The sequence below is a fragment of the Phasianus colchicus genome, chromosome 32 (assembly GCF_987193195.1).
Source record: "Phasianus colchicus chromosome 32, bPhaCol1.hap1.1, whole genome shotgun sequence".
NCBI classification, from domain to species: domain Eukaryota; kingdom Metazoa; phylum Chordata; class Aves; order Galliformes; family Phasianidae; genus Phasianus; species Phasianus colchicus.
Window position 1 is genome coordinate 549691 of NC_143467.1, and position 11127 is coordinate 560817.

At 57.4% G+C, this 11127-nt stretch overlaps 1 protein-coding gene across 6 annotated transcripts; it reads left to right on the plus strand.

The window, feature by feature from the left end:
• Positions 1 to 3057: 3057 nt before the first annotated feature.
• On the plus strand, positions 3058 to 8546 carry LOC149913961 (uncharacterized). 6 transcript variants are annotated; one of them, XM_090128119.1, is made up of 6 exons: positions 4685 to 5697; positions 5805 to 5994; positions 6270 to 6344; positions 6829 to 6915; positions 7159 to 7224; positions 7323 to 8546. In XM_090128119.1, the coding sequence occupies exons 3-6, from the start codon at positions 6338 to 6340 to the stop codon at positions 8513 to 8515; spliced, it is 1353 nt and encodes a 450-aa protein (XP_089984245.1). In that variant the 5' UTR covers positions 4685 to 5697; positions 5805 to 5994; positions 6270 to 6337; the 3' UTR covers positions 8516 to 8546. The 6 variants fall into 6 exon arrangements, with proteins under 6 accessions (XP_089984242.1, XP_089984243.1, XP_089984246.1 ...); XM_090128116.1 differs by lacking the exons at positions 4685 to 5697; positions 5805 to 5994 and adding an exon at positions 3058 to 3129; XM_090128117.1 differs by lacking the exons at positions 4685 to 5697; positions 5805 to 5994 and adding an exon at positions 3086 to 3164.
• The last annotated feature ends 2581 nt before the right edge of the window (positions 8547 to 11127 follow it).

The window sequence follows — 11127 nt, forward strand, 5'->3', positions numbered from 1 at the left end:
CTCTCTCAAATCTCCCTTACCACCTCCAGGGCTCCTTAGCAACCTCAGAGAACCCACAGGTCCCTGACAGGACCCCTGTCACTATTCCAGGTCCCCAAAAGCCCACCTGGGGCCCCTCCTCACCCCCTTCTCCCTCCAGCACCCAAACAACCGAATAGTACTGGGGCAGGGGTGGCTGCAGCAGGAGAGGAATGTGGAGCTGGAGCAGCACCTACACAACACAGATGTGGGTGAAAGTGATGTGGGGGCACTGGGGATGTGGGCCACAGGCAGCGGGAGCAGAGTGCTGTGCAGGAGAAGGCAACGTGTGAGGTAAAGGTGGGACTTGTGGCTGTGGGGACGTGGGTTGGCGTGGGGATGTAGGGGGTCTGGGGGCACGTGGGGAGGGGTTTGGGTGAGAATGGGGGATGTGGGGTGGTATTGGAATGTATTTATTGATTCCTTCCTGAGAGGGGATTGGGGTTCCCTGTGGCCCAAAGGTGGGGTCCTGATCCAAAACCCCATATGACCCCATAACCCCACATAACTCGGCGTGACCCCAAGGCTCCACATGACCCATAACCCTGTGGACACCATAACCCCAGATGGGGCTGTGGACAGTGATGGGTCTGTTTTTGGGTCGTTCAGGGGACACTCTAGGGTGGCTCTGGGGTCGCTGTAGATCAGCTGCCTATAACATCTGCTGACCCCCAGCTTGCCCCCATCTTGCTGGGCAAGATGGGCGTCCAGGGGGCGATGGGGGGCTATGGGAGAGGTTCCATGATCAGAGCAGATTCACCGCCAGCTCCGTGTGGGGGAACATCAACCCCACTGAGCTGTGGCTGTGTTTCATAGCTGCCCCATAGCAGCCCCAGAGCCATCCTAGAGCAGCCCAGAACAGCCCCATCGCTGCCCACGGCCTGTGGCCAGCAGCAGTTCCACCCCCAGCGGTGTGTTGGCTAAAGGCAGCTCCCAGGTGTAGCTCTGCCCCATAGCTGTCCCAAAGTGCTCCTTTGGGGTCCTCCCATAGGTGTCCTTTAGCCGTCCCACAAGTTTGTAGGGCTTCCCCCCATCCCAGCAGATCCCCCCAGTGCCCATGGGGAGTGCGAGGAACGCTCTCATCACTGCTGTTCCACCTGGCACAGCTCGGTGCAGCAGCAAAGCTCATCTGTTCTTGCTAAGAAGATTTCCAGCAGCACACAGCTGACACACAGCCATGCTGACCACGGCAGGGTGCAGCATCTTGTTGCAGAGTCCCGTAGCGGTGGGTGACCGTGCAAAAGGGGAATCCCACCGCTGATGTTCTCCGTCCTTCTCCTTCTGCACCATGATGCATTCCTTCCTCCTTGTGCTGCGCTGCCATCCAGAGTTCTTTGTCCATTTCTCGGGGTTGTTGCAGCAACTGCTCCAAGTCCTGATGTTGGAGCCATTTCTTCACCACTGTCCCTGCTGCTGCAACAGCCCCAGTCTGGGATGCCTTTTTGTAAGGAGTTCTGCTGTTCGTTCTGCAGCTGACGTGGATTTCTTCTCCCACTGTCTCTTGAAGGAGTTGATTTGCTTCAGTCCATGCCAGCTCCATTTTTGGTTCAAGTCTCCCTCGTTGCCTCGCAGCACTGCAGCAGCCAAGTCCAGTCCCTTCCCCAGTCTCAGCGGGATCGGTTTGTTCTGTTCTCGTCCACTTAGAGAAACAGAATCTTCCTGCCCACCAGACCCTGTGACAGGTATTTCCCTACAGAAGCATTCATGTCCTTCTTCTGGCTCTTTTGGACAGTTCCCATCTCTCCAAACTGAGAGAAATGGCTGCAGCCCACCCTATGTCTTCTTTGGGGCAGCTCCAGGGAAGCTCCACCCCGAGGAGGAGATGCCTTTCCCCACACACAGCTGGTTTAATGGCCACATGGGGTGAGGTCAGGGGGTCGTGGGTCACGTGGGGGTCCTGCAGGTCACAGAGTTATGGGGTGACATAGGGTCAGATGGCATCGTACAGATTAGTGGCATCAGATGGGGTTCTGGGTCACAGCGGTGGGGTCAGAAGGGATGGTAGGGTGAGATGGGGTGATATGGAGTGTTATATGGTGGGGGTGAGGTGGAGGCAGGAATCCCAGAGTTCTGGGGCCACATGGTGTCGGGTCGCAGCATGATGGGGGTAGGCAGGGTCAGGGAGTCACAGGGTCATGTGGGGGTCACGTGCAGCCATGGTGTCACGCACATATAGGGTTATGTGGTCATCATGGTTATGGCTCCTGGGGAGTTACGGCCCGTGGCCCCACCTTTGGGCCACTGGGACGCCCGGTCCTCTCAGGAAGAAATGAAACCACACCAACAACATCCCACACACCTCCCTTCTAACTCCAACCACTCCCCACATTCTCCTGCATCCTGTATGTCCCCATCCTACCCCATATGCCAGTGTCCCACCTGCAGTGCATATCTTGCCTTCTGAACATCATTCTGCTCCTGCAGGCTCTGTTGTCATATCCATCCCAAGTCCCCCACACGTATATCCCACACATCCTCCCACAGAGCCCCATAACTCCTCAAGGACCTCCTCAGATGTGGTACTCCTCCCTCACGCCCAGCCCGGGACCTCACAGAGCCCCATAGTCCTCAACAGCACCCCTTATCCCTGCTCTGGGCTCCTCCAGATACCCCCTATTTCCTCCTTCGGACCTCCCTTACCCATTCCAGGACCCCCCTCGGATCTCACAGACCCCCACAGTCCCTGACAGGACCCCCTTCACCGTCCCAGGACCCCCACAGCCTACCTGGTGCTGCTGAACCTGGCGTCCTCACTGAATTGTGCCACAGTGCTGCACCCTGAGCCCTTGTGCAGTGCTGCAGATCCCAGGGCAGTGGGCACTGCTCTGCAGTCACCGCCCGGCCCAGGAGCGCCATCCCTGCGCTGTCTGTGAAAGTCTTGTCTTGGCTCCTGGCACAACTTCCATCTGCAGAGCACATGAGGAGCGTCCCTCAGACTGCGGCTCCGGGTTAACCCTGCGGCGTCCGAACGAGGAATCCCGCAGCAACCCGCATCTCAGGATGGGCTGCAGCTGTGCCCCAGTGCCTTCATTAAAGAGAGGAGAATGAAGGAGCGTAACGGGGCATCTTTCCTCCTGACATTTCCCATCCTCTGCACGTTGGCTGTGCCATGTGAGTGGCGTTTGGTTACAGAGCAGTGAGTGCAGGTATGTGTGCATACAGGGTGTGCAGAGATTGTAGAATCCTAGAATGGCCCGGGTTTTTACTTTTCCATGTGTGTGTGTGCGCATGGCTGTGTGCAAGGCTGCCGCTGCGCTCGTGTCTTCATGCATGTTGATGTGCAAAGGGGTGAATTTGCACACGTGCATGAACACAGTTGTGTGCATCCAGGTCTTTGCAAAAGGCCGTGTGGTTTTGCACACATTTGCATGCACGTGGATGGAGTGTGCACACAGGGCTGTGCAAGGATGTGCTTACACGTGCGTGTGAATGCACAGGTATGTGTGCGGGGAAGTCTTTGCACATGGGTGTGTGGTTCTGCACACGAATGTGCACACAGATGTGTGTGCAGGGGAGCAGTGGAGGTTCCTGGGAGAGGCGGAACTCACACGAGAGTGCTGGAGAGCACAGGGCCGGGAAGCAGAGTTCTGCAGCTCTGCGCTCTGCACAACAGCCTGCAGGATGGCCTGGAGCGCTGATAGGAGCAGGATAGAATCACAGAATCACACAGAATGGCCCAGGTTGGAATGGACTCTAAGCATCATCTTTAACACCTTCCCACCACAGGCAGGGCCACCAACCTCCCCATTTCATACCAGACCAGGCTGCCCAGGGCCCCATCCAACCTGGCCTTGAACACCTCCAGGGATGGATGGGGCATCCACAGCCTCTCTGGGCAGCTGTTCCAGCACCTCACCACTCTCATAGTAAAGAATTTCTCCCTGACATCCAAGCTAAATCTTCCCTGCCTCAGCTTCAAACCATTTCCCCTTGTCCTGCTGTTCTTTACCCTTTCAAAGAGTTGACTTCCCTCCTGTTTGTAGGCTCCCTTTAGGTCCCGAAAGGCTGCCATTCGCTCACCCCACAGCCTTCTTTTCTCCAAGTGGAACAAGCCCAGCTCCCTTAGCCTGTCTTTGTAGGGGAGGTGCTGCAGCATTCTGATCATCTTTGCGGCACTCCTCTGCACCTTCTCAACATCTCTCTGCCTTCCTTGTATTGAGGGCCCTAGACCTGGACACAGTACTTCAGAGGGGGAGTACATGCTGCCTCAGCTTCTACATGTGGGTGTCTGGGGGAGGATGCACCGAGGTGGGGACCGGGGCTAAGGGAGCCAGGGGCCACGTGCTGCTCTGCTTTGGCCCCGTGGGGCTTCTGTGTCCCTCAGGGCCTCAGCTCGGTGGCAGGAGGTGCTCTGTGTCCCCCCCAGTGGTTCGCCCGCAACCCCCGCAGTCCCTCTTTCTGACCTCCAGAGTCACACCCTCCTCTGTGGTCCCCTTCCCATCTGACTACTGGAGCACCCTCCCAACTCCAGTTCCCCCATTCTCATCCCTGCAGTCCTCCTCCACCCCCCACCTCACTGCCCCCTTCTCAGTTCCCTCCCCATTCCCCATTCTGACCCCCAGGGTGCCTTTCCTCCTCCCCTTCCCCCGACCCACCCCTCCTATTCTCCCATTCTGATGCTCCTCCTCCCCTCCTTCCTCCCTCTCCCCCCCAGCATACTCCCTGAATCCCCCATCCAGAATCACACAATCACACAATCACCAGGTTGAAATCACCAATAGCTCTCACTAATCCGCGTCCCTCAACACAACGTCTCAATGTTCCTTGAACACCTCCAGGGTTGGTGACTCCACCACTCCCAGTGCAGCCCATTCCAGCACCCGACCACTCTGTTGCAGCAGTAATATTTCCTAACGTCCAGCCTGAATCTGCCCTGGTGCAACTTGAGGCCATTCCCTCCCTTAAAGCCCAGCCCCAGCCAGAGAGGCTGGCACGAGTCCTGGGCCTAAACCTGAAGCCACAACACAAGAAGCCAGCACCAGCTTCGGGCCTGAAGCCACAGCCTGAGAGGCTGGTGCCGGCCCTGAAGTCTGAAGCTCCAGCCAGAGAGCCCAGCACCAGCCCTGGGGCCCAAAGCCAGAGGCAGAGGCCGGCACCGGCCCTGGGGCACACAGATGTGCCTTCCTGTTGGTTTCTACTGATTGCTATAGGACTCCACTGACCACTCTGAGGCCATACTGGTCCTCGCTGGTTTTTACTTAGCCATACTGGACTTTTCTGGTCCATACTGCTGTGCACTCCTCCCAGTTCCCACTAGTTCCTCTGGGACTCCACTGACCACTACGAGGCCATACTGAGTTTTTACTGGGCGGCACAAGAGTCATCTTCACTTCTCTGTTGCTTTACTTCAATTAACCCCCCTTCAATTACCCCCATTCAGCCCACTGGGCGGCCCTGGTGTTGGTTTCCTAAAATGTGGGTCTAGGAGGTGACCACTCCCTTTGCCTGTGATGAAAGCACAGAAGTGATGCGGGCACTCGCTGAGGTCACAGTCGTTGCCAGGCTGGGAGCGTTTGTGCCACAGCTGGTGAGCAGAGCTGGTGCTCTCGTGAGCGTGCTGCACGCGGAGACTGAGCTCTGTGCTTTTCTTGAGAGAGATCACCCTGTGAGAGCCCACTGGAAGCACCGCTGCGGCGTGTGTGTGAGCTGGGCACAGCTCAGGCTGAGCAGGCTGACCAGGTGAGCTGGGTTGGGTGCTGGCTGGTTGCCGGGAGGTGTCTCAGCAGAAAAGCTGGGCTGGGGAGGATTTCCCAGCTCACACAGTGCCCTTCTGGCTGTACCCACAGGAAATGGGCTCTTGTTGAGATTCCATCCCACGATTCGGTGAGGATGATGAAACGTCATTCCTCCCCTGGAAAACTGCTGCCGAGCCCCACCTTCGTGTCAGACCTTTCCAAGGAAGCAGAGCGCAGGCTCCATAGAGTGCAACTTGTGGCTCACTGCTCCATGGATTGCTTGGTGTGCCATACCCAGCAGGTGTTTCCCCAAACCGCGCTGCAGTCACAGCAGAGAGCCAGCTGCTCAGCTGTGGCCGTGGACGATCAGCACAGCTGTGGGGGAAAAGGGGACCTGGGGGCACTTGCTGACAGAAGCCATGGCAGTCAGACACAAGCTGGAGCTAGTGATGGGCAGCTGTTGCAGCCAGCTGATGTCCAAGCATTGCCCTCCTCCAGAGGCTACATTGCATGGCAGAAGAAAGCTGGGAAAACGCTTCTTCCTCATGATTTTTCACTTGTTCATACTTTGTGTAGGGTTCCTGTCCAAAAGGAGAACTCAGGAATCAAGGCAGCTGAAGACTGCAGTTGCAGTGCTGTAGGCGATGTCAAGTAAGCATCCGTTTGGAGTGCAGGAAGGGGCAGTGAGAAGAGTTTGTGTCAGTTTGTGTTTGGGCTATCAAAGTAGCATCTTTCTGTTTTTGGGGGAGACGTGGGCTTACTGGACAATACTTCTCTGCCTGCTGGTGTCTGTGAAATCAACATACGGTCTGTTGTTGTAGGGACAAAACCAGTGCATCTGTGGAATGGTGCGGGGCAAGGGGGGAAACGGAAAGCCTCCGCAGGGAAGAAGCTCTTGTGAGCTGCGGTGTGGGTACCTGCCTCTAAACAGGGCTGCGTGCAGGGCTGTGTGTGATGGAGGAGAGAGGAAAGGACACTGCAGTTCTGTGCTGACTGCAGAAGTGGCACAAGGCTGCAGCAGCAGAATGGCCAACTGACAAAACTGCTCTTGAAGACCAGAAGTTTGTGGTTGGCAGTGCTCCAATCTTCCTCCAAAGAGATGCTCTTCATGTCTGTCTTGTCTCTTTGCTGTCAGAAGCTGATGCAAGTGGCCTTCCTCTGAAGCGCAGCCAGGTGGAAAGCCAGGGCAGGAGCACGGAGTGTGGCACAGCACCCAAGAGAGGTGCGGACACACAACAGGCATCGGGGTTTGGTGCACTGTCTTTCTCGTTAGGCTTTCTGCCTGTTCTTTCCTGGGACTGTTCTCATTGCGTGTTGCTTGGGGTCTTAATCCCTGGGATTTACAGTTACCTTTCCTGTCCTGATTTATAATGGGAAGCCGATGTTCGTCCTAGATCCCGTTCTGTGAACATGGTCCGGGAGAGCTGGCATTCACTCTTTGGGATTTTTTTGCTTTTCCCTGCAGTGGCGACCAGCTCAGATGTGCCGGAGGACATCACGGACATCCAGGGTTTGCTGTCTTGGATCGATGGTGAGTTTGGGGGCTGCAGAGCTGCAGGTGCGTGTTTGCGCAGAGCGGGTGTGGGAAGGCTATCATCGCCATTGTTGGGGATGTTCTTGCATTTTCAGACGTGGCAAGAGCTGTTGAGGTCCCCCATGAGAACCCCAGCAGCCCTGCCCCAGGATGCTTCATGGCTGAGCTCCCTGACAACCCCAGGGACAGCAGAGAGCTCAGCACACAGGCTGCCTCCGGGACGCCCGCCGACCCCTTCTGGGGGCTCCCACCATCCCCCGGGTTCCTGCCTGAGCTGCACTGTGGGTTGTCGCAGCTGCGCCCCATCACGGCACCTGCGAGTGCCCGGCTCAGTCCACGGCCGACCGCCTTGGCTGTCACCACGCCTCCCTCAGCCCAAAGCGCACAGCCCACCGAGGAGGTGCAGCAAAGGGAGCCGCAGGTGGGTGAGGCTCACTCGCCCCCGTCACCGGGCTCTGTCCCCAGCCGGGTGGCAGAAAAGAAGAAGAGGGGCAGCACCAAGCGGGCCAAGCGCCCTGCGCCTGCCGGCACCCCCCAGAAACGGGAGAGCTCCCAGCAGGAGCAGCCCACCACCAGCGCTCCAGCCAAGAAAAGGAAGCTGCCGCCGCGCAGGGAAAGAACAGAGAGAAAAGGCCGCAAAGGCCCGTGCCAAGCGGAGCTGTCTGGAGCCAGCGCAGGAGCCAGCAGCAGCGGGCAAGCGGGCACTGCCAGCGAGCTGCGCGTGCACTTGTGTAAATCCATCCAGGTCGTGCACCCGCTGGGGCAGAGGGTGACTGTGGTGGGCCCGGCGCGCCAGCCACCCTCCGTGCAGCCCCAACCCTCAGCCAGCACCGGCCCTGCTGCCCTCCGGCCCCAGCACAGCGGCACAGACCAGGCAGCGCCGGCATCTCCAGGCAGCACGGGGCAAGAGGGGGGCACTGCCGAGAAGACGGCGCCGAGCTGCCTGCGCCCGTCCCCGCAGAGGAGCTCACCGCTGCGGAGGGACCCACCATCACCACCACCACCACCACCACCACCAGCAGTGCTGCACCAGCAGCAGCCTCGGCCGCAGCGCCCCGGGGACTTTGTGCCCTGCGTGGGGCCACGGGCGGGCGGCGGTGCGGTACCCATAGTGATGGAGGAGTCGCTGCCCATCACAGCCGAGCAGCGGCCCGAGCGGGAGCGCATGAAGAAGCTGGCCCAGGAGGAGCGGCAGCGGGCGGCCCAGCAGATGAAGATCGGCCCCGTGCAGTTCCTGGTGCAGCGGGAGATAGACATGGCCATAGCCGACCAGTATGGCTACCCGTAACCCTGCGCTCCTCGCTGGCCCCACAGCACCAGGCAGCAGTGGCAGCGTTCCAGAGGCACCGCCAGCGGCCCCATCCCTCCTTTCCAGAACCAAGCTGTCCTCCGGAGTCATCGTGGCAGTGGGATGGGACGTCATCTGGCAATGAACTCTTGTGGGATGGGAATTTTAGGGTTATCGTCCTTACTGTTACTCCTTGTTTTCTATGTTACGTTATTAAAAGCTTTGTGCTCCCTTTGCTGTGTCCCTCTGCCTGCAGTCATTTGTGCTGTGTCACAGCCCCCCTGCTCCCCATACCCGCCTCTGGGGCAGGATGGGGCACCACAGATGGCCGTGTCCCTCAGCTGCCACCACCAGCCCCAGCGTTCCTCTCTCCCTGCACTCCTTTGTGCAGCAGGATGCAGAGGGTGTTTCACACAGCTCGCCTGTGCTGCCCAGTACCATGCATTGCTGTGGGGATGGGCAGCAGGCACGGGCGGATGGAGGGGAATTGCCCTGGCTCACTGTGCCAGAAGAGACTCCGGCAGGGGCATTTCCCATGGAGGGGTGAAGCAGGGGCAGCTGGGCCTGATGTGCAGATAGGCACAAAGATAGCTCCCATGCCATGGCTCTTCTGCCCCCACCTTGTTTGGGTCCTGCCAGTTTTGTCTTCAGACAGGGACCCAACCAACTCCGTACACACACAGCAGGATTTGCCATCTGGCTGCCGCTCACGAGTGCTGCCCCCCAGGGCTCAGCACTGGGGCTGCTCCTATTGAGCACCTTTACCAATGATCTTGATGAGGGGATTGAGGGCACCCTCAGTGCGTTCACAGACAGCACCAGGCTGGGAGGGAGCGCTGATCTGCCGGAGGGAAAGGCACTGCAGAGGGACCTGGATAGACCCGATCGATTGTAGGGTTGGATTCGGTGATCTTGAAGCTCTTCGCCAACCTGAGTGATTGTACGGTTCTATGATCCCATATCCATTCCAAGTCTGTCCCATATCCAGAGCCCATCCCATACATATTCCCATTCCTGACATCCCATATCCATATTCCCACAGCCCAGTCCCAAATCTCACATTCCAAGCCCACATTCAACATCCCTGTCCCACATCCTATAGCCCACATCCCAATCCCAGTTCCAAATCTCATTCCCAATCCCTCATCCCAAACCCATCACCCACCCGTCAATCTCAATCCCTCATCCCAATCGCAATCCCACATCCCCGATCCCAATTCCGATCCCAATCCCATCCCCTATGGCAATAGAGAGAACCCCGAGGCCCCTCCCCCACAGTCTCTCCGCCACGCCCCCAGCCCCTCATTGGTTAGGAGCACTTCCGGTCCGTTTGTGCCTCTCATTGGTCGGCGGCAGTTGTGGCCCGCCTCTGGTCTCTGATTGGTCAGAAGGCAGCGGCCGCAGTGCGCGGCGTTACAGGGAAGCGTTCTGAGTGCTGCCCAGCTTGGCGCTCCAACTTTGGCTGTAGTCAATAAAAAACAGCCACAATTAGAGATTGACAGAGAGCGCACGGCCTGATTTGTCCAGTGGCATTCCGTGAGCTGCTGCACTACTGCTGGTCCGGAGTAGAAACTACGCAGCTTTGGACCACCAAGCTGCCATCCTGGCACTGCTCTTGTTGGAGGCAGTGCTCCAAGTTCTCCTGCTGTTGCTGACACCTGATGTTGCCCAGGGAGGACTCGGCCACTGCGCTCTGCTCCACCCCCTGTGCCACACACACGTGTGCAGCCCACCACCCTTCCACCCGCTGTGCAAACACACCGTCCCATCTTGCACGCTTCAGCCACGTTGCCTTCCTCCTCCTCCCCCCACCAGTTCCCATTCCTGCTTCCCTTCCCGTGCCCCCCCGCTTCGTTGCTGTGGCCCCAATAGCCTGCCACCCCCCGCAGCCCTCCGGTTTGCACGAGGCTTTGCATCGCTTCCTTTGTGCACAACCTGCCATCGCTGTGCCCCTTGTTGCACCCCTCTTTTGCAGCACAGTTTAGCCATCCCCCCCTACTAAAAGTACAGATAGCTCAGAAATCCAGGTTGTTTTTAATAGGCGTTTTTAATTAAAACACAACCTTGCAGCCAGTGCTGTGAATCTTTATCACTGGACTGTGAGCTACTCCTGGCAGGGAATTCTCTCTCTGTACCACTGGTTCTGTAGCAGTCACTGTTACCTTTGCCTCAGTATCCCTCTGGGTTCTCTGTACGTGTCCCTTTCTGGAATCTTACTTCTCATTGGGAAACCCCTCACAACCTTTCCTCTTTGCTTTTGTGTATGGAACATCCGTATTTTACCCTCCTTTATATGAACTTTATTATAACCTTTGGGCTGCAATACCCCTGACAATGAAAACACAAATTGCATTTTAAAGTGACGCTGCTGTGTTTTGTACCAATTTCCAAATTTTTATTTTATTATCATTATGTTTTAATCAGGACACATTATACCTGGTGTGGAGCACTGTGGCTCCACAGCGGTACAGCACAGCATCTAAGGGACAGCTTTTATTTAGCTGGCAGGTGTAACTGCTTCCTGAGGAGCTGTAAAGCCATAAAAGGCATTCCAAAGCATCTCTTACTCTTACATCATTGACCTCATCTCACTGCCATGTTTAACTTCTAGA

Excerpts from the sequence above, each read along its gene's own strand:
- LOC149913961 (XM_090128116.1), top strand. Across the intron at positions 6,916-7,158 it reads TGGCACAGCACCCAAGAGAG|TGGCGACCAGCTCAGATGTG; the intron begins GTGCGGACACAC and ends TTTTCCCTGCAG. Across the intron at positions 7,225-7,322 it reads TTTGCTGTCTTGGATCGATG|ACGTGGCAAGAGCTGTTGAG; the intron begins GTGAGTTTGGGG and ends TTGCATTTTCAG.